The sequence below is a fragment of the Cervus elaphus genome, chromosome 24 (genome assembly GCF_910594005.1).
Source record: "Cervus elaphus chromosome 24, mCerEla1.1, whole genome shotgun sequence".
Taxonomy (NCBI): domain Eukaryota; kingdom Metazoa; phylum Chordata; class Mammalia; order Artiodactyla; family Cervidae; genus Cervus; species Cervus elaphus.
Genome location: NC_057838.1, coordinates 60,760,444 through 60,786,081, shown reverse-complemented (window position 1 = coordinate 60,786,081; position 25,638 = coordinate 60,760,444). Strand labels below are relative to the sequence as shown.

At 56.5% G+C, this 25,638-nt stretch overlaps 2 protein-coding genes across 6 annotated transcripts; one reads left to right on the top strand and one right to left on the bottom strand.

Annotated features, from left to right (window-relative positions):
- Positions 1–989: 989 nt before the first annotated feature.
- C24H3orf18 (chromosome 24 C3orf18 homolog) lies at positions 990–9,033 on the bottom strand. 2 transcript variants are annotated; one of them, XM_043886626.1, is made up of 5 exons: positions 8,640–9,033; positions 6,775–7,133; positions 3,664–3,689; positions 2,988–3,135; positions 990–2,219 (listed from the first exon to the last, which is right to left on the bottom strand). In XM_043886626.1, the coding sequence occupies exons 2-5, from the start codon at positions 7,006–7,008 to the stop codon at positions 2,139–2,141; spliced, it is 489 nt and encodes a 162-aa protein (XP_043742561.1). In that variant the 5' UTR covers positions 7,009–7,133; positions 8,640–9,033; the 3' UTR covers positions 990–2,138. The 2 variants fall into 2 exon arrangements, with proteins under 2 accessions (XP_043742561.1, XP_043742560.1); XM_043886625.1 differs by having other exon boundaries at positions 8,745–9,033.
- A 1,147-nt stretch (positions 9,034–10,180) lies between these two features.
- Positions 10,181–20,792, top strand: HEMK1 (HemK methyltransferase family member 1). Of its 4 annotated transcripts, none has more exons than XM_043886390.1 (11): positions 10,181–10,585; positions 12,126–12,507; positions 12,797–12,888; positions 13,191–13,284; positions 17,164–17,298; positions 17,608–17,672; positions 17,936–17,985; positions 18,882–18,990; positions 19,855–19,950; positions 20,105–20,218; positions 20,378–20,792. In XM_043886390.1, exons 2-11 carry the CDS (start codon positions 12,298–12,300, stop codon positions 20,469–20,471), a joined length of 1,059 nt encoding a protein of 352 aa, XP_043742325.1. In that variant the 5' UTR covers positions 10,181–10,585; positions 12,126–12,297; the 3' UTR covers positions 20,472–20,792. The 4 variants fall into 4 exon arrangements, with proteins under 4 accessions (XP_043742325.1, XP_043742326.1, XP_043742327.1 ...); XM_043886391.1 differs by having other exon boundaries at positions 10,181–11,027; XM_043886393.1 differs by lacking the exon at positions 10,181–10,585 and having other exon boundaries at positions 12,328–12,469.
- The last annotated feature ends 4,846 nt before the right edge of the window (positions 20,793–25,638 follow it).

Sequence of the window (25,638 nt, the reverse complement as noted above, 5' to 3'; positions counted from 1 at the left end):
ACCCCCAGAAACTGGCCCTGTGTCCATCACCTCGCCAGACCCACCCGTCAGGACCGGGGCCTGGGGCAGGCAGGGGGAGAATGGTGGTGGGTTCCTCCTGGAGCCCCCATCCTGGGCCCACTGGGGGCCCACTTTACTCCACAGGCACCATTTTAGGGTCCCTCAGACCTTGGGTCTTCTGCAGCTCCCACCTTCTCAGGCTGAGGGGCTATCCAACTAGTTGGGGGTGCATAGCCCACACACCCCTCCCCTCACCCTCAGGAATCCTCTGCCAGTCTGCTGAGGGGAGAGGCCCGGCGGTCCGACCCCAGTGTGGGAGGCCCATGGGGTGTTTGAGGTCCCCACTCTCACCCAGGGCCCTGTCCAGGAGTCCCCGCCTCCAGCCCAGCCCTCCACCCTGGGACTGGGGTTCACCCCTCCTTGTTTCCACTTATGCCAGCCTGCAGGCTCCGTTCTTTAGTGGAGGGTCTGGACATCACTTAAAGTCCTGGTTTGAGATTTTTCAATGCTAGAGCTGTGCAGTCCTGAGAAAACCAGGGCATTTGGTCACCCCCGTGACCAAACCCTCCAAACCCTTCTGAGCCCTGCAGGTGGGTTCCCACCCACCCACCACTGCAACCCTGTGCTCTGGGGAAAAGCACATTATTTTTTTTTCTCTTTTGTGTTTCAGACACAGGTTCTATGGGTCTCAAGCCCCCTCCCTCCTCTGGTCCCATAGTTCCTGTCCACTTGGCTCTCCAATCAAGGGGATAGCAGGCATGGTGACGCCATTCCACAGTTGAGGTTCAAGGCCCCGGAACAGCCTTGAACTCAACACTAGAGGCATGTCACTGGATAGATCAAGGAAAGACAGCCGGGCTGCCTCCTCAAGGCCAGGATCCAAGTGACACCCTCCCTCCCCAGTCCCTCACCCCGCAGCCCCCCCACCCCAACCCGCGCTGGGGTTTCATATCCTCAGTGTCACAGGCTCACACTCTCTTTGTGTAAACGTCTTAATTACACCTTTAATGCTCTCACATGGAGATGCTGTGAGTTAAATTACAGTTTCTGCGCATCCCAAATTACCCGCAGCCCTCCAGTTGGCTCCAATGCTAACGTATTTATAGCATCCAGCTGAGGAAATAAATCCAGAACCTTCCCCACGAAGGCCTCTTAGGCCCTCACATCCTGAGGGTGGTATTTGCCCAACAGAGCGTTCGTACCTGCCGCCTTTGCGTCCGCTCCAACCAGCGGAGGACAGCGGCGAGGCTGGGCACAAGGGTGCGCCGGCATGCTCATGTGCGCATGCGTGCCCTGCGGAGCCGCGCCCGGCTCTCGGGGTCTGGCTTGACCCAGATGCCCAAGACTGGCAGAATTCCTGCGGGGCAGGGGGTGGGCAGACCAAAGGTGATCAGAACCCAGACTAGGTCTCTTCTGTTCCGCAAGGGGCCATCCCCACCCTGTTTCAGGCAGTCAGATCTCACAGCCCGAGACCACTGCCCCCAAACCACTAGCCTCTCCCCCAACCCTAGTTCCCCAATAAACACAAAGACAGGGGGGCTGTTCCCGAAGCTGGTTACTGGTTTGTAGAGCCCAGTGAAGAGACGCGGTGGGCACTGGACCCTTGGCTCGACTTCCCCCCTCCCGCCAGTCCCTGACACTGATGGCAGAGAGGGGGTGGCCTGCTTGATGTTCCTCTACACGCCTTGGGGTGCGGGTCGGTGGGAGGGTGGAGCCAATGCGGGGGTCTCCATCCTGCCCCCTGTGCTGGCTCAGGCGCGTGTCTGCAAGTGGGCACGGTGATGTGCATGCAGGAGGCCTCGCTGTGGGTCTGGCCCCGCACCCCTCCGCACCTGCTCCCCCGCCTCCCCTCCCCCTCAGCTCTCCTCCGAGCTTGGGCCCAGCCCATAGCCAGCCAACGGGGAGGGGTGGCTGGAAGACCTCATGGATCCCCGTCATATGGACAGACCTCCTCCTGGCTGAGGGGCAGTGGGGAGGCCTCTTTTAGAGCCTGGAGAGTCAGCAGCTGGGTCCTCAGAACAGCTGGGGCCTCGGCAGGGCAGGTCCTGAGAGTCGGTCTTAGTGATCTTGGAGTGGGTGGCTCTGTGGGCACTGCAGCGGATGTCTTCATCAGAGGTCCAGGCCCATCCCCGGGCTACTCACGCGTGGATGGCATTGGCCACATCAGTGAACACCAGCCGACTGGGCCTCTGCACTGGGCCCTGAGAGGGGAGCGTGGTCTGCACAGAGACAGTCAGGGCATCAGGGACCTTGACTGAGGCCAGGCCCTCTCTGACCCAGTCACCTCCACCCTCTGCTGCTTACTTGCACTTGGCACCCACTATGCCTTCTGCCTGGAATGCACTCCCATAAGCTCAGCCAAGAAATATGACCTGACTCAAGTGATTCCTCCCATGACTCCTCCTGACAACCATCCCCAGCTCGACTTGCCTTCTCAGCCAGAGGCAGCACTTTCCCTGGGGTCCCAGGATTAATTACGCATGTACCGCCTTCTCCCAGCAGAGGGGGCTCACCTCTGTACCCCAAGCCCCAAAGCTGCAGCACAGGGGCTGACACAAGAGAGGTGCACAGCAAACGACTGTCAAATGGTCAGTCGTCCCAAGAGGTGGGTGGACAGAGATTCTCAGCCCAATATTCTGAATATCCCAAGGGGGCGTGAGTCCTGATCCAGATATACAGAACTGGTAGCCAAACCAGAGGGTCTCCGACTCCCAGCCTCCACTCTTCCTGAGTCCAGTCTCCCAAAGCTGCCTCTGTGGGGCTAGATTCCTTAGCAATCTGTGGGGTCAAGGCTAGGAGGGATGCAAACGGGCATCACAGTCGGGGGAGACCAGGTCTCCTGTTTCTAATCCAACCCGACAAAGCCCATATAGCTGCCACCTGACCACATGGCAGGTGTTAGGAAGCTGCCCGGGAAAGGAGGGAGGGTGGGGGCGCAGAGCCATGAGTGGCCGCGGGCTGGGTGGAGGAGCCTGGCCGGCGCCCACCTTGCCCTGCGCGGCCTGCCCAGCGGCGGCGGCCTGCACGGAGGCAGCGTCCCGCCCGTGCTCCAGCAGCTCCTGCTCCAGTTCGTCCTGCTCCTCCGTGGGGTCGAAGTTGTACATAGGCATGAGCTGGTGGCGCAGCTTCTCCAGCCTGGGGGTGGGGGCAGAGACTGCTGGGGGCCGGGCAGGCCCTTCCCCTCCCACCAGCCCTCCAGGTCCTGCCTGTGGACCCACTGACACAGTCCTATTTATGGTCCTAAAATTTTTTTCCCCGGGATTCAGTGAAAGACATTTCTGCGCATACAGTACTGGCTCTGCCCCTCGGATGGGTGGCCTGGGAGGGAGAGTTACCCACTCCTGGGACCAGATGGGGCCAAGGGTCACAGAGCTGTCATCCGTGGGGGCCATGGGGACCGGTAAGCCAGGGGCTTGTGCGGTCCACAGCCTCTGGGGGGCCTGGGGTGGGGAAACGGGAGTCAGTGGCAGCAGAGCAAGGGTGGCTCAGCCCTCCCCAAGGGAAAGTGGTGTACCCCAATCCTGAGTGGGCAGGGGGGACCCTGACTCCCTGACTAGGAGAGGGACCCTCATGAGGGGAGGACTCTCCTTCCCCACCCGCGTCCCTGGAGTCCAGCCCAGCATAGCCCACGGGCTTCAGTCTTGGGGGCGGCTGGGGAGTTACCTCTTCTTCTTCCTGATGTACAAAACCTGCAAGAGAGGGAGCAGCATCAGATGGCCAGGGAAGGAGGCCCTAACTAATCCAGCAGTCCTTGGGACGGGGACACGCTGAGGCTGACGAATGGGAGACCTCTAGGACCCCTGTCCTCGGTGACCCCATACCAGGGACACCTACCTCCTACCCCATTTGGCATTTACAGGATGCTGCGGAGCCTGGACTCAGAGGTGGGGAGCAGCCCCGCCTGGGAAAACCACAGTCAAGCCTGGCCTGGGGACTCACGGGTCCACCCTGCCAATACTGACAGTGGCTCCAGCCAGTACCTGCCTCAGCCTCCTCAGGGCTGAAGTGTGTGTGTGGGGGGGGGGGGTGAGGACTTCAGCACACCCCCCTCCTCTCAACTGTCCCCAGGCACAAAACTTTTCCGCATGTATAGGTAAAAAGTACAGGGGCCAGGCAGAGGCCAGACTCCGCAGGGCAGTGCCTCTGGGCAAGGTTCTGGGCTGGGTTCCTGGGGTTTCCGGGGAGGTTGATGGTTCTCAGTGGAAAGGGGTTGAGGAGGAGGACCTGAGCCCCCGGGCGTCAGCCCAGACCAAACTCCTGAACCTTGATGCTGCAGGAACCTAAGAAGACCCCTGGGTCCTCCCCCACCATTGTATAAACTTGGCAATAAAGGCCTGGGCAGCTTGAGAAAACATCCAGGACCCAAGAGCTCCTGGCTGGAGCAGGAAAGCCTGGTATAGGGCAGTAGGGGCAGGGGAGGAGGGGGTAGGAGGGGAGGAAAGAAGTGGGGAGGAAGGGGGAGTTGGGGGAGGAAGGGGAGGACGGGGGTGAGACATGGGTGACCACCTGGGCAGGGACCCCAAGGACCTCTGCCAACCATCTTGCTCATCCCTAAACTGGTGTTTTTTGACTCCCAGGAACATGACCACTTCTACCTGGGGGAAAGCCCTGTTCCAAGAGTCTGTCCTAAATCCGCCGTGGCTCCTACACTCTTGGCGGCTCACTCACAGCTTGAATCCGGTTTGTTTCCAGCCTGGCCCAGAGCTCCTCCTGCTGCTCATTCCTGGGGAACCCCAAAGGCAGAAAGAAACTGAGGTGCCCCTTGCTCCCCCATCCACCCCCAGGATGTAAGCAGGCCCCTTGCTCTCCTGTGGGTGGGAGGCGACAGGAGTTCCAGGTCTCTGGCCCAGCCCCCGCCTGCCCTGAACCAGCAGCTCCAGCCCCAGTGGTCTGCACTCCTTGCCCTGCCCCATGGCCTGAGATACATAAGGATCTTCAAGAGACGCTAGAACCAATCTGCACCCTTCATCCTTGCTGCTCCTTCTGCCCCAAATAATAACACCTTCCCCCAACACACCTTCCTCTCCAAATCTTTCCCACCCTTCACTGTCGAGCTGCAGCCCCACCTCTTCCAGGAAGCCCTCCAGCACTGCTCCTATGATGTGAGGCACACTGCCTGGCACTGATTTGCTCCTCCTTGCACACAGCATGGCCTGGCTCACGGATGGCATGAGGGCAGATTCCCTAGTACTCAAGGAACCTCTCTGGACCTGTCCCTGGCCCAGGAGCTGTTTCCTGCCCTCCACTGCCTTTCCCCCATATGCTCCCTATCTTTCTGCTTTGGGACATAAAGCCATACACCCTGGCCCTCTGAATGTGCCTCCAGAATGAAGAGTAAGGAAGTCTTTCCAAGTTCCCACGATGAAATCTTTGGGTCTATCCCCTGCTTTATCCCTGAGGTTCCAGTGGCTCTGCCTGTTTAGCCACCACGTGAGAGCCAAACATTGGCCTTCTGCCTTGCCCCTGGCCCAGAAGGCTGTGCGAGCCCCGGCCTCGCTCTGTGTACTGTGTCCTGGCCCTGCCTGCTGGACAGCAGTTGCTCCCTGGCAGCGATCCGGAGCCTGTGGGGCCCATATGGTGACCATGGTTTACCAGCCGCTCCAGCCATGATGGACCAGCCACAGCCCTGTTTGTCAGAGCAACATGCTCCGAGGTCTCAGGCCGGCTGTCAGAGGCCGTGAAGGGCAGCAGGCTGAATGCCACCATTGCTGGGTCTGCTGGGGGACCTACGGTGCATCCCCACCCTTCCAGGTCTCAGCTTACGCAATCTCCCTTGGTGACATTCTGAGTGTCCATGCATCATCTTAAGGAGAGAGTCCATGTCTTTTTTTTTTTTTTTGGCTGCAGGATCTTAGTTCCCAACCAGGGACTGAACCCGAGACCACGGCAGTGAAAGCACCGAGTCCTAACCACTGGACCAGAGGGAATTCCCGAGGGAGAGACCACGTCTTCAGCGGTAGATCTCAGATCTGGAGGCATTGTATCCACTCTCAGGGGGACACCTGGAGCCTCAGCCCAGCTTACCTCTCCCCTGATTCCTGTCCAACTCTGCCCCTCCTGTGACACTGGGGCCAGGTCTCCATTGTGAGGTCTCAGCCGTGATGTTGCCTCCTCGGCTGTCCCTGACCACCCAGCCTAGGAAGCCCCAAACCCCCACCCAATTCCCCAAGCCAGTCCGTATGGGCTACCCTTGGCACTTTGGTAGTATCTATCTCTCACTCCCTGTAAGAACTGCAGGATATTTTGTCCCTCATCCCTGGGGTCCTGAAGGCTTGATCCAGGGCAGGTACCCATGAAATAATTGCCAAGTGAATGAATGAACACTGCCAGCAGGCTGCTGTGCCCCAAGCATCCTATCCAGACTCTGCAGCCCATGATCTTTCCCAATTATCTTCTGGCCTCTACTCCTGTAAGGCCCCCACGCTCATTTGCTTCACTGTCCTGCTCGTTGCTCACAGAGCCTGCTGTCTGCTTCCACACTTCTGCCCATCAAGACCCTCCATCTGAAACACTCTCCGCCCCAACTCCTACATGGCCTTCACGACCCAGCTCAAAAGGCCATGTATTCCTCAGAACCTTTTCTTTTTCTTCCGATTGGAGGCAGCCTCTCTGGTCTCTGGGCCCCCATATAAACAAATCCCTGGGAAAGGAAAGGACTGTACTATCACTAACAGACCATTGTGTTCTGAATAGATTCTCTAAAATCTAACTGCTGATCACCCTTCTGCCAAGTGACGGCCACATGGGCCAGCCCCAGCCTGCCCCAGCTCTCACCATGGCCACAGTCAGGCCGATGACGGTGATGATCCCAAAGGACAGAAGCATTGTGCCCACGCCGGTGGTGCCACCAGCCACGTCAGGGATTCTGGTGTCATTAAAGCTGGTGGCTTCTGGGCTGAGGGTGGTGGTCTCAGAAGCTGGCCCGTCTGTGGCAGGCTCCAGGTCAGACTCAGAGGTGGGTGGGCGGCTGCTGATCCAGCCCCGAGCAGATGGGATCCTGGAGTCCATGCTGATGCTGAGAGACTGCTTGTGGTCAGCCAACCTGCCCACTCACTCACATCGGGGGTGTCCCAGCCTGCAGCCCCCACTACCCATACAGGGGGCCACGTCCTTGAAAGGGAGCTCCGTGGGTGCTGGAAAGAAAAAAAAAAAACAAAACATGAGGCTGAGGATGGGACTCTGGTGAGATGAAATCCCCCTAAGTTCTGAAGGCACAGGGGAAATCAAAGTTTGAGGGCAAGGGAAAGTTCAGGGACCATCAGGATATGTGCTTCATATACTATAGATCCCATGTGCATTTAGGGACATGAAAATGAAGCCCTGCCCCCTCTTTGTGGGTAAGATTATCACAGCGATCATACTCAGAAGATGTGAAAGGTAATGGGGAGGTTTGAAAGAAAAAGTCCACTTCCCATCCCCAGCCGCTATTCCCCACGCTCTTCATCTTCTTACATCCTGCCTGTGCCCCAGCCCCCATCCCTCACCTCCTGCTTGGAGGAAAAAGAAAAAAAAAATACTGCAGCTTTTTCCTTGCACAATGATCAGACAGGCCCATCTATGAATTCTGGTTCAGCCACTTAATTGAGTGACCCTAGGCAAGTCAACCACTTCTCCCTGTCTCAGTTTCCCTGAGTCTAAGCTGGGGGCATTAAGGGCACCTCCCTCACAGAAAGGGTGAGAGGGTCACTGACATATCAAATGAAGTAGTCCCTAGAAATGACTTAGCTCAGTACAACCCTTATCCACAGTAAGCACCTAGTAACTGTTAGCTCGTCTCCCTCTGGCCACTCCATTTGGGAAAGGGGGGCCACAGAAGCCCCTGCACCCACTCTGCTGTGTGTCGTCCAGCCCGTGCTTGGAGGGAGGGCAGGGACAGGTGTGGCAAGGCCAGAAGACAAGAAGGAGAAAAAGGCTACATTCAGGGCCTCTGATGGGCTTTCTCTGTAGGTTCTTGGGTCCCTGGACCCCTACAGGGGAGCCAGAGGCTGCCAGGGACCAGGAGACAGTCAAGGAGAGCGAATCTTCAGAGGTAAGAATGGAGCTCCCATTCTGAGATGACTTCTCCTACCCATCCCTCCTCCCTTGGGAGCACAGGGTGGGTAATATGCCCAGTCCAGGCTGTGACTTTGGCCTTCCCAGGCCAAAAGGCTCTGGATAAGACCGAGTGGAAAGAAGTCCCAGCCAAACTGCAGAAGCGCAGGCCTACAGAGAGGAGCAATGCAGATCATGGCTGCATACACACGCTGTGCGCTAGCTCATGGGTATATGTGGGATGCCTCCTTGTGTGGGTGCATGGGTGTGTGTGAGGTGGGCACACACCCAGGACGGCCCCTTAGGAAGGGGCAAGGCTGGCACAGAAACATGGGATGGGAGAGGCTCATCTCCGCTCTGTCCTCTGCCTCTAGGAAGGCTGGGCTTGTCAGGAGTCCCAGGTTCTTTCTTGGTTCTGCCACTGACCCCGAGATGTGACCTTGGGCCAGACCCTTAACACTTGCTCTGGGGCTCTGTTTATTCTTCCTTCCAAAGGAGAGAAAGGGCCCTGCTCATCACTGTTCAGGACTGCCTCATGTTCCAAAGGGCAAGAAACGGAATCGGGGAGGAAAAGGGTTGGGCGCTACGACGTCCGAGAACCCACATACCGTTCTCCACCAGGTTCATCATTCCTCGCTACTCCAATCCCCATCCCCACCTTCGCCCCTCTGATTCCTCCATTCTTGCACAGAAGCGGCGACCTCAGCACTTACTTAATCCTCTCTGGGGCGCCGAGCTCAGCCGGAGAGGTTAAGGGTGGTGGCGACCGGCAGGAGGCGGGGGCAAGGTTGGGGGTGGACCCCCCAGGTCCTAGGGCAGGGGGCGGCGGGTCCGACCAGAGGTCCGCCCTCCCTGGGTGGACCTCTTGGGCTGTGCCTGTGACGTCGCACCGCCCACAGCCTAGCGCTTGCTCTGCCAGCCTGAACACCGACAGGCCGGGCCGGGACCCACCGCGGGGGTGGGGCTGAGGCCAGCAGCCTGGCGTCTCCGCGTTGCTTCAGCTATTCTCGTCCCTGCCAGCCCTGCTCCCCCGTCCCCGGATTGGCTGTCAGGCCCAGAGCCGGCTCTGCATTGGTCCGCTGGCCTGCCGCTCAGATCTGGCTCTGCCCCCAGCGAGAGCGGGAGCCGGGTCGCAACTCTAGCAGACCACTGCTCATCTTCCGTGGCCCAAGTAGAATTGCGCGGGGGACTGTGGGCGGCCAGGCCTTTCTTAAGGGCAGAACTCTGGCCACCGGCTAGCCCGGGCTTCATCTCCACCAGGACAGACTCGCGCTCCCCGAATGCAGGTGGGCATAGGTTTGGGGAGAGCACTAAACTAGGAGTCCTTGAGCCAGCGTTGAACTCTGGCTGGACGCTCCACTAGCTTGGTGAACTAGAGCAAGACACGTCTCCTCCCTGGCTCTTAGCTTCCTGCTCAGATGGGCTCTGGTGTGAGGGCTGTTGGTAAATGATACCCACCTCTGGCTAGAAATGAGGCATCTTTCAGAGAAATAGGGAGATGGAACGGTATTATTATTGGAGAGGCATTATTGGGCACCTGCACCCAGGAAAACCTACGTATACCCCTCCATCCAGAGCGCGATCACCTCTAGAGTGAGATTTCAAATACTTTCTAATTCTCAGGTTTTCAGAGGAACTTATGGGGATCACTTGTTAATAGCTTGTTACAAATACAGATCCCCGGGTCTGGGACGGAGCCTCGGAAACTGAATGTTTAACAGTAGTTTAGTCAACAGTGATCTAGGTAACAATAGACTCCAGGGCGGGGGGAAGTGGCATTGGCAGGCCACACTTGAGAGACCCTGCCATGAATTTTATAGGAGCAACTGAGGCGCACACAGACGACCTGGACAAAGCCCCCCGACGAGTCGGATTCAAACCCTGGTCTACTAATACTTCCAATTTAGAGCTGCCTGCTCCAAACCCTAAAACAGGGGCTAGAGGGTCAAGAGCGATCTTGGGGTCCAGTCGCCACCTGGTCCTGGACACTGGTCCTGTCCAGGTCCTGAACACTGGGTGCCACGCCTCAAATTAGTGCCCGCCCCCAACACTGGGCTACGCCCACGTGCCGCTCTACCCTTACATAGTCTATGTTAGGCCACGCCCCTGCGCATAGCGCCCGATCCCTTGGAGTCCTGGCAGCTGATGACACGCCTCCTTTCGGGTGGCCTACACATCTCCGGACTCGGTACCAGTCACCGCAGGCTAGAGCCGTATTCCTGCTGCGACCTTCAGGAAGACTGTCTGAGGAGCAACCCTAACACAACGCCACCCTTTCCCACCGTGGGCCTGCGGAAGTAGTGTGCAAGGCGTTCATACCCACCCCACCCCCCAACCCCCCGCCACTGGCCCGCAGGGGCGTCCGAGGTGCAACCCAGCGGTTCTAGGAACCCTGGAGCTGGTCAACGGAATCCGCCCGAGCCCTTTCTCAGATGAACCAACCCCGGAAGCAGAGCCTCTCGGGGGCGCTCACATCCGGGTTATGCACATCCGGGAGCCGAACCCGCGGCAGTTTCTTCAGGGTGGCGGGAGAGTGGAGTAGCCTATTAGAAAGGTATGAGGAACACCCTCGAGACCTCGAGTTCTTCAGAGTTCTGGTAGCCTTCCTCAGAAAGTCTGTGGCCCCGTTGTACAGATGGAGAAACAGGCTTGGTTAGAGGCAGTCTTGCCGAGAGGAAGAAGCTGCGCCCGACTTCAGACCTCGGCTACTACTTGGCCAGCGCTCTGGTAGTAAGAGCTGCCTCCGGAGTCCGAAGGTTTTGTGTCTTGCCTGGAACAGTTACTAGCTGAGTGACTTTGGGCAGGTTGCTTCCCGTCTCGGAGTCTTGTTTTCCTTCCTGCTTGTCTCTGAAGAGCGGCACCGAACAGTTGTTTAATAAAGGCTAGTTTGAAGCCAGGTCCTTGTAAGAGGAAAGGAGACCACTGATTTGAAATCCTCAGCTTAATGTGTTTGTGATAATTTTAATGTAAAGTTAACAAAAATTGTCATCTAAAAGGTATTTATTTGTGTCTTTATTTTTGTTTGCGCTGGGTCTTGGGTCTTCCTTGTTGCACTCAGGCTTTCTCTTGATGCAATGCGGGGGCTTCTCATTGTGGTGGCTTCTTTCGTTGCAGAGCACAGGCTCTAGGGCGTGCGGTTTTCAGTAGTTGTGGTTCATTGGCTTAGTTGGCCCATGGCATGAGAGATCTTCCCTGACCAGGGATTGAGCTTGTGTCCCCTGCATTGGCTGGCGGATTCCCAACCACTGGACCACCGGTGAAGTCCAACAAATTGTCAGATTTTTAGTTGGCAGTTTATGCTGGTGTTTAGGACCATGGGTTAAATTGGGTGGAGGGGTGATTTTCAGCATACAAATCAATAATGTGTAGGTGTGCTAAGTCGCTTTGTATCCGACTCTTTGTGACCCTGTGGACTGTTAAATGCCAGGCTCCTCTGTTGATGGGATTCTCCAGGCAAGAATACTGGAGTGGGCTGCCATGCACTCCTCCGGGGGAATCTTCCCAACCCAGGGTTCCGATCTGCGCTGCATACATCTCCAACATTGACAGGCAGGTTCTTTACCACTAGCTCCACCTGGGAAGCCCACAAATCAATGACAGTACATGCTAAATGTTGAAAGCAAAACTCCCAAGCAAAAGCAGTCTTCTCACCTAGTAATACTAGTTAAGAGCATGTAACGTTGACTCCCTCTGTGTGTTGAGATGCCTCCCAGGCCCTAGACATTCATTGACTGACGCACTGCTCACCAGGGAGTTTGTGTTATTTCTTTCCTCTGTTGTATGGAGGAGGAAACTAAAACTCAGAAATAGTGACTTTCCCAAGATCACACTCTCTGAGTCAAATAGATCTTTCCAAACCCCAAGCCTGCCAGTCCATTTATTATCAGGGACTGAACCATGGATTCAGATCACGTGAGCCAAAGACCTGAAGAAAATGTCACTGACCAAGGCAAGAAAACTCAAGTAGATGGGTGAGGGTATAAAATGGAGTCAGAGAGGGAACAGCAAAGCATGCCCTCTCACAGGCAACAGGTCAGAGAAGAATGAGTCCTGCAAGGCTCAGCTGCTGTCCTGGTTCTCCTTCCCTATTCCAGGGCAGCCGCGTCTGAAGACCAGCCATGCTGAAGACCCAGAGCCTGTGACCGCTCCATCTCCGTCTAGCTGAGGCCAGTCACCATCCTCAGCAGTGACATCACAAGAAGACCTGGGCACCTCGGGGAAGTACTCAAGGGATCCTTTCCCTGAGACGTGGAGCATTGGGGCAGAATGCTGAGGGCCCTCCTCTTTGGCCCTGGGTGGAGGAGAGGCATTTGGGGCTGCTCCTTCAGCTCGTGGCAACCCCATCAGCCTCCGGCTGGGTTGTTGAGTGCCACCGAAGTGGTCAACCACTGGGCAGCGGTCTTTGAGGAAAAGGGCATCCCTGAGGCCCGGGAATCCAGTGAGTACATCGTGGCTCATGTCCTTGGAGCCAAAACAGTTAAGTGCAGTGTTGCTAGGAGGGCAGGAAGTGGGGGGAGGGAGGCCCCGGGGAAGGGACATCCAGCCTTTTCCACTCCTCTGAGAGTGCTGAGCTGAAAATGATGGGATTTTTCTGAAGGAATGTCTTAGGCAAATACTTAAGTCTCCATCCAAGGAACTATTACAGTGTGTGTCAGGCACTAGGGCTTCAGGGATGACCAGGGTGGCCAGTGTTGGACCCAGCAGCATCATCAACGAAAAAAACCCGGGTCAGGGGAGCCAGCCACTCATGTTCTCTATGGGTCAGTTTCAGAGCCTGAGGCCAGGACTTTGGACCCAGCCCCTGACCCCTTGGCAGCTACAGTGTATCCAGGAGCTGAGTAGCTACCGTTTGCAAAGGTGAGCACCATGGACCAAACCTGTGTGGGGAGCAGGGTCCAGCTTCCTCCAGCCCCACCTAGTTCATGGTCAAGGAGGAAGAAAGTGTCCAAGGACTCAGAAGGTATTGGGATAAGAGTGATGAGAGAGGGGTCATGGTAGTAAATAGAAAGAAGACAGGGAGGAATGGGCTTGGTTAGGAGTTCCAGGGCACAGAGGTGTGACCCTACCCAACACCATTGGCCACAGTGGTATCCCGCCCGAGACATGGCCCCGTTGGTTCATTTGCTGGCACTGATGATCACCTTTTTCCCCCTCTTCAGGATGCCTGTGCAGTACATCCTTGGTGAATGGGACTTTCAGGGTCTCAATCTGAAGATGGCGCCCCCAGTTTTCATCCCTAGGCCAGAAACGGAGGTAGGTGTGCCCGCTGGACTAGACAGGATGGGATGAAGGGGTTCAGGCTGCCTGTCTTGTCCCAGACTTCCACCAGGGGGCGCTGGGGCCCCGTTATTGCTATCTTTTAGAGACAGCGCTCTTCCTGGCTGGCTGGATAGGTGGGGCCAAGAGGAAAGAGGTCTCTTGCTGGCCTCCTTGACTGTCATCACTTCCCGGGCCACTGTCCCAGGCCTTGGCTGTCAGTGGCTCACGATGGCCCAACTAGTGCTGCCCACCAAGTACTCAGCCTCTTCCTGTCATTTCCCTAGGAGCTGTCCCGTGGGCCCAATAGCCAACCAAACCCGTGGGAAACAAGTGCCTCCTCTTCCTCAGGAGGCAGGGTGAAGTGAAGAGGGCTCCCGCTGAACACCTAGAAGCCTGGGGCAGCTTTGTGACCTCAGGGAGCTTACCACCTGCCCGCTCTGGACCCAGATGATGAGAGGGTTGGGCCTCCAGACCAGGGAATTTTTTGGATCCTTTTACCTTTTCCATCCACTTTCTAGTCAGATTACTGCCTGTGTTTCTCAGTTTACTAGGACTGAGGAGTGTGTGGTCCCAACATGCTTTCTGTAGGTGAGGCACCTTGATCCTGGGAGAAATGCTTTCTAGGGTCTTGGGCTTTCCCCGACCTTGTAGGTGTCAGAGCTGGGAGCCAGAGAGAGCAGAACAGGTGGCAGGGTAGGACAGTGGAGGCTGATAGGCAAGTCAGAGGGCACCAGGTTCTGAGAAAAGGCACACCCATTTCTGGGGAAGATCAGACCTCAATCACCTGCTCAGCCAGGGACCCAGAGCCCCTCCTCACTTTCCTAGCCTCCCTCCTTGCCAAGAAACCCTCTGACCCCACTGCCCTCTACATCATGTGGCTGGGAGGCCAGGTCCTCACCTTACCGCCCAGTGTCAGGGCAGGGACAACAGGGAGTCTGAGACCTTGCTGAGGTCACAGGGCTGCCCAGACAGGGGGTGTGAGGCAGCACTTGGACCTCCTGTCTCCTGGGTCAGGGCCCCTTCCCTCACAGAGACTGCCCCATCTGGGACTGGATGAGCTGGGGTGGGTGCAGAGCCAGAGCAGGATGGGCCTGCTACCTGTAGGCTTTGAGGGGGGCCAATCTGTCGTTCCTCCAAGTGTGCACCATCTGGCCAGGAAGTCACCATCCCCTGAGGCTGCCCAGAGTCAGGGCATTGGAAGGAAGCTACCACGATGACCTTTGAGTCCCTTCAGAGCTGACCTGACACCAACTGCATGTTTCAGGGTTCTGAGTGTTGGGTGTGGACTTCCAGTTCCCATGTGGGCACACCCCCGCCTTTTCCTGGGTGGATCTGGGCCAGGAGAGCGGCTCTGTTGTCAAGAGTGGGGGAGGTGGGGGAGAGGAGGGAGGCTGCGGTGGGGAGGCCAGGTCCTTGCCTCACTGTACACACATTTCTCAGAACTTGCCAGGTTGCCCCAGTGTAAAGCCGCATCAGGGGGTGCCTTACCAAGAACTTGAGAGGACGTGGCCTGTGGCGGGGAGTGGGGAGAATGAGTGCACGGGAGGGACCGTGGTGCTTGTGTTCTCTCCATCCATTGAAGGGTGGTTTCTGATGATGGGTGCAGAATTCTGAAATGCAGAGTTGTAGGCGGCATGTGGCCTGACCAGTTGGGTTTTCCCTGGGGGTGGGGAGGTGCTGCAGTCCCCAACCTGGTGGTGTGTACAGTAGGAAACCCAAGGCTGGAAGCGTGAACTGTTCTTGTCCAGCTTGGTGGAGTGTGGGAGGCTCAATGCGCTGTCTGTGATTAGCTTACAGGAGGCAATGCCCTCTTCCTGGGGCTGCCCCATCAAGAATGTAATGCCAGTGTGGGTGCTCCTGGCACCCAGGTCCTGCTGAGGCCTTGGGCTAACCTCTTGAGGGCTCTGGAGTCCTGTGGAGGCAGTGGCTGCAGGCAGAACTGACAGCTGCATGCTCTTTGCCTCCTTCCCACATTCCCCTCTGCTCCTGTCCTGCTATGTTCTTGGATTCTTCCCTTGTTCATCTGGAAAAGGTGCCCTGGGCCTGTGACCAGCTCGATTTTCAGTTCTTCCAAGGAGCCACCAACTCTCAGATGAGGAGGCACTTTTCTAGGTGAGGAAAAGAGTTTCTGAACCTGTTAAGAGTGATCTCCACCCCTGCCCACTGTGCCTCAGGTGGTTCTATAGCCAAAATGATCCCTCCATGGTCTGGAGTGTGAGAGAGGCAGAGGGCCACTGGTGGCCCAGTCTCTCAGATTCATACCTTGCCCAGGGTAGCCATTCACACATGTGTGTGTTTCTGAGGTCAGGGTGTCTCTGTGAGGTGGCTGGCCAGTGTGGTTGACTAAGGGGTCATTCTCCAGCCAGGGTAAGTCTGTGGCCCGGAAATCAAGAGACGTTCACGCTCCTGACAAGTTTCATCTGTCCGACTGGCTGCTCAGTACTTGATCTCACCACTAAGACCGCAGGTTCCCGGCCACAGCCCTAGACTGCTGGCTCTGTGCTGGCCCCAGTGCTGCGGCCCCAGCTTGCTGCCAGCACTCCAGTTCTCCAGTTCTCCAGTGGTGCCTGGTACAGGAGTGTGGGAGGCTCAATGCGCTGTCTGTGATTAGCTTACAGGAGGCAATGCCCTCTTCCTGGGGCTGCCCCATCAAGAATGTAATGCCAGTGTGGGTGCTCCTGGCACCCAGGTCCTGCTGAGTGGGACACACTGTGATGGGATAACCCCTGGGCTTTGCATCATGGAGCCTTCAGCATGGTGCTCGGAGAAGCACACCCCATCCTAGACCTAGGACCATAGTGAGGAAAGTCATGGGAGAGAGAGCCCAGAGGAAGTGGCTCTCTTTCATATGAGAAACACCCACTTCCTGACCCCTCCCCTCATTCCCTGAGCCAACCCTGCCTGGAACCCCAGGAGTCCTCAGCCCCCAGGGGACCCTCTTCAGCCCTCTTCCAGAGGGCAGGTCCCTTTGAGAAGGGACCGTACTGCCCTTCCCCTGCTCCACGCCTGGCTCCTTGAGCACCCACTCTATTGCTATTCAGAAACATTTGGGCCAGTGGGCAGTAGCGGCCCTTCACCCTCACCTTCACGCTATATTGGCTTCCATGCACAGTCTGCAGGTGGCAGATAGGTGAGTGAGACTTGAAACTAGTTTCTAGAGTGACAGTGTCTGAAAATGTTGCCCTGCCACCAAGGCAGGTACAGTATAGTTAGAAACCTCCAACTCTGCCATTCCCACTTATCCCATGCCCTGTGTATGCCACAGCCCCCTTCAGATACGGGGCTCAGGTAAGGATGTATCACCCCCCACCTCCGGCCCTCCTAGAGGGAATTCCCTGTCCCTTTGACCTTGGGGCCTCTCTGGGGAGGCTGTGAGGAAGCTGGGGACACATTGGCCCCTGATTGTTGGCCATCATGAGCTATAGGCCAGCCTCCTGGTGAGACCTTGACCCCTGGGCCTCACTTGCCTCAGTAGGGTTTAATTAACAGATTAATACAGGGAACATTCTAGAAGCAGGGCCAGGCACAGAGTGGGTGGCCAGGGACCATCAGGTGTGATTCCTAACTTTAGTATGAGCACAAAACAAGAGGCTATCTGTGAAGGGATTAGCTGGGGCTAACAACACCTACTGTGTACCATGCATGGGATCAATGCTTCATGAATGTGCTTCTGTTTAATCTCCATTTGTCCCCAGTGGGGTGTGTTATCCTTAGTTATGGTCATATTTACAGACAGGGAAGCAGAGACATAGACAGACAGTGACCTGCCCGTAGCCCCAGCTAACATGAAGTTCAGTCTGGCTTTGGTCATCCCCTTCCTCCAGTCACACAGGGGCAGATCAGCACCAACTCTGAGATCTGTCTGCCTTGCAGGAGCTGGTTGAATGGGTGCTGGAGGAGGTGACCCAAGGACCCCGCGTGGTGGGAGCTGAAGGCGGCCCCCTCATCTTGGAGGTGGGCTGTGGATCAGGAGCCATCTCCCTCAGCCTGCTGAGCAGGCTTCCCCAGGTGAGCCCCCTGTGCATGGGTAGATGACTGGCACTCGCTGCCCTTCCTGCTGATCCCTCTTCCGCCTCTCTCTGTCAGAAGCACTTAGGGGAAAATAACGGGAAGTAGGAGGAAGACAGCTGCCCCAGTTCACATGGTCACAGCCTCTAAGTCCTGTGCCCTTCCCTCTGGCCAGACTCTGGCCGCAGAGAGGGAAAAGCTATTGAGCATTACCTTCCTCTTCTAGTAGAGGGTTGGAGGAGGGCCCTGGTCCCTAGGCCTGGCCTCTCCGAACATCCTGCCTCCCATGTACCCTTGTTCTTTGGGCAGAGCCGAGTCACTGCTGTGGATAAGGAAGAAGCCGCCGTCTGCCTAACCCATGAGAATGCTCAGAGGTAGGTGGGCTTGAGGGCAGAGGGTCAAGGTGGGGGAGTCAGATTTTAGGGCCTGATCTCAACCCCTGTCTAGGTATCAAACCCACTGAACTTCACACCCAAGAAGGAGGAGGCAGTGGGGGTGGCCTGGTGTAGGTCCCACAGGGTTACAAATGGACCGTGGACACCAGGTTTCTTGCTGGTCCAAGAAGGGTTTAACCTCCCAAGACTTTGGGAGTCTGTCCCCACCCGCCATGCTCAGCTTTACCTTCCTATCTCTCCAGGCTTCGGTTGCAGGACAGGATTCAGATCGTCCCCTTCGATGTGACCTTAGGTACCTTTCCCACTCATCTTCCCTGGGTGGAGCTCCTGGGTCCAGGTGCTGCTGGGTGGATGAGGCACTCTACAGAGATGGAGGGAGGGTTTCTCCAACATTCATTCACACCCACACACACAATCTCAGACTAACCCTTGCTGAGGATAGGCAAGTCCCCTTTGCCTCCTGGGCTGACCTCACCCATGAAGGAACCAACCACAGGATCTTTTTTACCTTTCGTATCCTCCATAGTGAATGAGTTTAATTAGGGCTTGCTGCTGTCAAGAGATAAGCAGAAGCTCTAGAGAAAGCCTGGGGACCAAAATACTTGAGTGTCTGCCTGGCCCATACAGAGAGTCCTGGGAGTTCTGGCTCCATTTCAGATTCCATCACGTCCCCACAGGATCCTTGAGCTTCATGTACTGTCTCCATGGAGCCTGACACCTCACACAGGATGGGGCCAGTAAACAGAGCCGCTAGAAGTCAGCTGACACAGGCCAGGCCTGCGCTCCATATACTCAGTCTGTGTTGGTTTTGAGGCAGAGTGTGGCAGGACAAGTGGGGCTGCAGAGAGCAGAGGCTCTTGCTTGGCCAGGTAGTCAGAGACAGCTGCCTGAAAGTGGCACTTAAACAGTATTGCTTATTGGGGAAGTTTTTAACAGGAAAGAGAGAAGTCAGGGACACTCCAGGCCATGTCAGAGCATATACACTCCCACCCAGGCTGCCGGCCGGGGTCCCAGGGCCCTAATCTGCAAGTCTAGTTTATCAGATCCAGAGATAGGGGCAAGATATGTGACGTGGGGTAAGCCCAAGATATGTGACTTGGGAAGAGGGATTGCCCAAGGGTCACAGCAGTGTGTGGAGCTTCCACCTTTCACCTCCCATTCTCTGCCGTGTGTTCCCTTTGACCACAGTGGAGAGCTGGGCACACCTTCTACCCTGGGGCCCTGTGGACCTGGTCATCAGCAACCCTCCCTACGTCTTCCACCAGGACATGGAGAAGCTGGCTCCTGAGATCCTCAGGTGTGGCGTAGACCAGGGAGGCCAGGCCTGAGGCCTAGTGGAGTGGGTCTGCCATGGAGGACCACGTTGGGAGGGATGTGGAGGTTGGGGGGCTGAAAGGAGCAGTAGTATTGAAAGAGAGCTTCACTCTGGAACCCACAGACCTACTTGGGTTCAGCACCTGCCTTCCCACTTAAGACCACTGAACCTCTCTGAGCCTCGGTTTCCTGCCTCTGAAAGGGGACTGGTGGAGCTTTGCCGGGCCGGGGGTGGACTCGGTGATGACTAAGATCTCAGACAACAGCATACAATACTTGGAAGGTGCTCGGATGGATGCACCATTTTGCAGAAGACTGAGGCCTAGAGACAGAAGGTGACTTGTCCAAGGATGTTTGGGGGCTTAGCTGGAAAACTGGGACTATGACCCTACTCCAGGCTTTTCGCTGAGCCATCCTGCTCTCAAACAGGGGCTGAGACCAGGGTCACCCAGGAGCCTCTGGAGGAGGCCATGGTAATGTGTGTCAGGGTGCTGGCTGGCTTCCCACCTCCTGACTCTTAGGAGTGATTAGTGCCAGCTCTTGGCTTCCCCAGGCCAAAAATAAGAACATCGTTGTGGGGAGACCTTCATGCCCTTAGGATAGTCAGTCAATGGGATTCGCTGAGCATGCCCAGCACTGCTCCATTTGGGGGGTGCCTGTGGAGGGGGGCGCCTGTGGAGGGGGTCATTGGAGCTGCCACCATTTGGGGCCCTCTCTCTGGGACCTCAGACTTTGAACCCAGAATATAAGTTCCACAGAGCCCTCTTTATGGAAGCCCTGGTCAGCTTCTCTGTACTTTCTAGATACCTCATCCCAGGCCCTCACCTCCCACTGTTTTCCTCTTCAGATATGAAGACCCAGTAGCCCTGGATGGTGGTGAGGAGGGCATGGACATCATTACCCACATCCTGGCCCTGGCTCCTCAGCTCCTGAAGGACTCTGGGTATGGAGGGGGTGTCTCCCGGGTCTGATCTCCACAGCCTTCCCCCCTGATGTGTACTGGGCCTGCTTTGGCCGTCACCCCTCCCAGCTCGGGCAACCCAGAAGTGCAGGTCCAGCCTTGCCCAACTGGGCTGACCCATTTCTCCCTCTCATAGAAGCGTCTTCTTGGAAGTGGACCCACAACACCCAGAGCTCGTTGGCAGCTGGCTTCAGAGCCAGCCTGACCTGTCCCTTCATCTCGTGGCTGTGCGCAGGGACTTCTGTGGGAGGTGAGACTCAGCCCTCTCCCCAGCCCCCATGGACCAGCCATGCTGGTCTTTCCACGCTGACCATCACAGCTCTGGCTGTGGCGCAAGTGTGTGCTTCCCACTCCCTGCTCATTCCGCAGGGCCCAGGTAGTAACTGGCCACTTGTCCCTGTCTCTCTAGGCCACGGTTCCTACATATCAAGAGGTCTGGGCCACAGCGTGGTTCCCCTGTGGATGCCTGGCCAGGGCGCCAACCTGCCAGAGTGCCTGGCTGACATTTCTACCAGGAATGCTACTTGGAGGGAGGTAGATGGTGCTGTCCAGAACCCCAGGTGCTTGTGGCGTTTCCCATGGCTCTGTGATTCTCCATGCTCCGTGATTTCTAGGAGACTGGGGAATAGGAGCAAGGGTGGGGTGTCCTTCCTGGGGCAGCAAAAGGCAAGGGCGCCCATAGTGCAGCTCAGGAGCTGAGCGGACCTAGGTTCCCAGTCTGGCCCCATCGTGTCATTGTGGCCAAGGCAGGTTGCTGTGTCTTTAGGGGAATTGCTCTGGGGATGTTAGAAGATACAGCTAATAAAGTGGCAAGAGACCAGCAAGTGATGGCCTAATGTTTTCTTATTGCGATGTGTGGGTCCCCTGATGCCTTGCCCCTAGGCTCTGCTGGGGATGAGAGTGTCCTTCTGCCCTAGCAGGGCTGGCTGGCAGGCCCCAGCTGGCGGGTTTGTGGGAGGCAGTGTAGAGAAAGGCACATGGTTGCTCCTTCTGGCCTTGAAGCTGGGGTACTTGGCACTGAGTGGCTCCCTTCTGGGGGCTAGCTTAGCCGTTCAGTGGCTTGGGTACACTTAACACACACCCCCTGACTGGCCTGAGCTCTGAGCACAGGGAGCTCGTCTGAACTTGAGCTTAGGGATGGCGCCTGCTTCCTGGAGGGGGCATGGCTGAGGGGCCTTGCTGTGCAGTTCTGGGGTCACGTTTCCACATTTACTTAATTGAAGGCTTGAGCCAGTGAGGGGTGCACAGGGCTCGTGTTTGCTTTTTATTCCCATAGTTTCTAGGTAAAACATTCCTTCCAGCTCAGCTTTGGGGTTTCTGAAAACCCCTCCGTCCCTGGTTGTAGCTGGGAAGAGTGAGAAGCTGAGCCAGAGTAAGACCTCCACCCTAGCTCTGGTCTGTAGACTTGTGGTTTCCAGGAGGCCTAAAGGCCCAGCCCTTCTGTCAACAGTGACAGGAAACCTCCAGGCTGGCAAGTGCTGGTGTTAACCTGCATCAGGGTAGGTCTCGGGGAACATGGCAGACTAGGCTCGCTCATTCTGTTGAACTCCCTTTCCCATCCCCCCAGCCCAGTCATTTGGCCTGACCTGGTGACGTGGTGGCCAGAGGCGGTGTGATCTGGTAGACAGCATCCTCTGATGGAACCAGGAGGCTGGGTTCCAGAGCTGTGTCTTGCAGTGGGACCTTCCCTGTGAAAAACTGGATCTTCTGGTTTCAAGGCCACTGCAAGGTGGCAGCCTCATTTTGCTCTCAGCCAGGTGAATTATATGGCCCACTCCCAAGAGACGACATGGCCTGCCTGAGGTCCTATGATGGGAGGAGGCCAAGTGGCAATGGGAAGTTAGGTCCCTGCCTTGGGGGGGGTGGGGGTCTGTTTGCTGAAGTCACACCTGGCCTGAGCGACTGCCTCGCTGGTCGTGGTGTTTGCCTTCACAGAGGCCACACTGCAGTTCCCAGCACCACCCTGTCCTGCCCCTCACCCAGCCCAAGCTGGGTGGGCCTTGAGGTGCCCATGGCTTCCTTTGAGGAGGAGCCGGAGATTCCCCCTTACGACTGCTCCAGAAGGTACCTGGAAGGGCGAGGTAGGCTTTCAGAGCCCCCATGTGCTCTCAGACCTCTGCCTACCTCACCAGTATTGCCCTTCCTCTCCTCCTACCCCTGCCATTTGGCTCTTGCTGTCTTCGCAACATCTCAGGGTAGCTGCACTGACCTAGCCGTTTGTCACCTCCTTAGCCCACAACCCCGGCTTCCCTGATGGTCCTACCCTTCTGGCCTCAGGCACATTACTGAGGAAAGGCCTTGGCAAGCATATGGACATGGCTTCCCAAGAGGACAGAATGATGCAGAGTGAGAGTGTAGGAGCAATTGGGGTCACTGAAGCAGGAGGCACCCTTGGGGAAAGCTTCCTCCCACGAGGCCTGAGAACCCTGGGAAAGAAGTTTGTGTCAAGTGAACCTCGGACCTCAAGCCTGCAGCCACTGGCTTGATTGAGACTTGGGCGTGGAGGTCCAGTGTTGAAGCCACACCACCCTGGGTGCAAAACCTGGCAACTGCCCGTCACTAGGGTGTGAGGGGATAGGTGACTTCCCCTCTCTCAGCCTTAGCTTCCAGGTCTAAGAAATGGAACCAAATGCTTTATCTTAATATGATTTTGAAGAGACTGTGGGTTGTACTTTTCATGGGGCACTGTGAATGCTTTTGTTGCCTTCCTAGGAGGATAGACATAAAGAGGGCCATGGACCTGCGTGTGTGTATCTTGTGCTTGGCACCAACATGAAATGGACAGAAAGACATGGCAATCTGGAAAGGAGGGAGGGCAGGAAATTCAGTCTTGGGCACTTGACTTCTCTCTGCCCCCTGGAGATGGAGCCACCGAGAGGCTGGTGACCTGGCAATCTGATCTCCCCAGTCCCTCCTCGCCCTCCTCACCAGGGCCTGAGTGCTGCAAGGTCCACGCCAGAGAAGCCAGTGGCTTCAGCCCAGGGAAAGCCACTCTCACCTGCCCTGTCTCCTCCTTCCTTCCTGGGGCCAGAGTCAGAGATGAGCTGCCTCCTTCAGCCTATGTCACGGAGCCCTGGAGACAATAGCAGGAGGATGTGGTGCTGATGGAGGAGTCCAGGCTCTGCAAGCCCCTGAGGTCTTAAGGGATCTGCCTGCTGTCCACCCAGTCTCCTTCAGCTGGAGCCACAAGCATGGGCAGAGGGTGTAGAGTCCCTGATGGTTATGTTCTGGGAGAACAATTCCATCTCCTCTGACAGTGGAGGAAATTGAGACTTTGCCTCAAGTTGGATGCTTTTCCCAGCTGCCCATGACTCTCTCCATGGGGCCCATCTGGCTACTTTACTGATAAATGTATCCTTTCTGCTCTCCCCTACCCCTCCCTAGACCCTGAGCCGTTAACTTCTCCCAATCCCTGCCCAAACCCAAATCCCAAACCCTTGGCTAGCTCCCCATGACCTGAGTGGTGTCTATGTCTGGCTGAGTCTAGATCTGAAGGGCTGGGGGAGGGTGGCTATGGGAAGGGCTTGGGGAGCCCTACCAAACCCTCATTGGTGCTCTGAGTAGGCTTCCGTTGAAACAGAGTCCCACTGCTGACTGAGTTTGGGAACTAACCTGTGCATGTCCCTCCCTGTCCACTTCTGGATTCTTTTTTCCACTGCCCTAACTCCAGCTTCCCTGCGTAACTCTCCATTCCCCAAACCCCTCATTCCCTTTGCCCCGGCTGTACGTTCATCAGAAATGCCCTTGCCCACCACTGCCAGTCCAGATAATCCTCTCCTTCAAGCTCCAACACAGATGCTGTCTCCTCCGGAACACCCACCCTGACCTCTGTGTTCTCACTGCCAGCCCCTAGGCCACTTCCAGTAACAATGACATTCTGCCCCATGCATTTGGGAGCCTTCCTGGCTCCTCTCTCTGGGGTCCCATGTGGGTCTGGCGTACCCTAAGCCCAACAGATGTCCACCAGTAATCCAACAGTGTGTGCGTCTGCCGAAATGTAGCTGGAATTTCCCATGCGGCTCACGTCACCCCTGACAGTAGCTCTCGGGTATTCTGGTCACAGTAGGGAGGGCCTGGCCTCCCACCCAGGCCCGGCAGCTGTCTGAGTTGAGCCATAGCCAGTTGGAGGGCTCAAGTGCACCTGATCTCTGCACAGCAGCCGTGCTGAGTACAGGCTGTCCTTGTTGGCAGCGGGGGCAGGCACAGGTTTCCTGGAGCTCTGGGCCCCAGCAGCCCCCAGCCAGTGCTGGCCAGAGCAGCAGCCTGGTCTCCACCCTCCGTGACGCCTCCGTCCTAGGACAGGCCATCATGGGTGGGGATTGGGGCTGGCAAAGCAGTCCGCCCCCTCCTGCGGTAGGCAGGACAATGGCTCCAAAGATGCCCACGGCCTCGTCCCCTAAACCTGGGAATACATTGCCCTGCATGGCAAAAGGAACTTTGCAGATTTGATTAAGTTAAGGGTCTTGAAGTGGAAAGATTATCCTGGACTATTCAGGTGGGCTCAGTATAATCACCAAGTGTCAGAGAAAAGGAGATATGATGATGGCGGCAGAGGTCAAAGTGATGCTGTTGCTGGGGGGTGGTCCGTGAGCCCTGGCATGCAGACGACTTCGAGATGCTGCAGAAAGTGAGGGGATGGATTCTCCCCTAGGGTCTCAAGAAAGAATGCCTGCCGTCTTGCCAACCCCTTGGTTTTGGGCTAGTGAAACTGATTTTGGATATCTGACTTCCAGAACCTAAGATGATACATTTGTGTTGTTTAAAACCACTAAACTCATGGTCATTTGTTGTGGCGGTAACAGGAAATTGTTAATAGATTTTGAGTGCTCAGTCATGTCTGATTCTTTGCAACCCCATGGACTGTAGCCCGCCAGGCTCCTCTGTCCATGGGATTCTCCAGGCAAGAATACTGTAAGTGGGTTGCCATTTCCTTCTCCAGGAGATTTTCCTGACCAGGGATCCAGCCCTTGTCTCCTGTGTCTCCTGTGTTGCAGGCGAATTCTTTACCATTGCTGCTCTAATACCTAAAATTGCAAGTGTCTTTGGAATTAGAATTTGGAAATAGGCAGACATGGAAAGAATTTGAGGTGCATGATAGATTGCATTGAACACTTCCTTTGAGCAGTGAAGTAGCTGGGGAAGGGGGAGGGAACCCTTCACACCCAGGAGAACTGAGCTGCTTGGGCTCCCTAGAGCTGGCCCTCTGCTGGAGTGAGAGGACTAGAAGCTGCCCAGGGTGGGACTTAAGAGAGGCTGGCCTTGGGCTGGGCACGCTGGGGACGGGGACTGGGATCAGGGGAGAGAGCAAAGCTGGCCTCCGTAGCCCGTCTCCAATGGCATGGGGGCCACCCAGGCCCTCAGGGAGGACCTCAGAGACTGGATCCAAGCCCAGTCCTGACTCCCACAAAGTCACATGGCCAGCCCGCACCCAGGAGTATGTAAGAATGAGCTGAGTGCAAGGTGAGCAAGTACCGTGTCTGTGAATTGAGCGCAGCAGCCCTTGACTCCAGGCTGATCCCTCCATGGAAGCTGTGGAGGTCCGACTCCTTTCAGCCCCTAAGCAGGGTCCAGCTCCTGCTACCAGCCTGGCTTGGGCTGTGTGGCTTGGATAGAATTGGGTCATTCCTAGGGTTCTCAATGCGGGAGACCTGGGTTCAGTCCCTGGGTTGG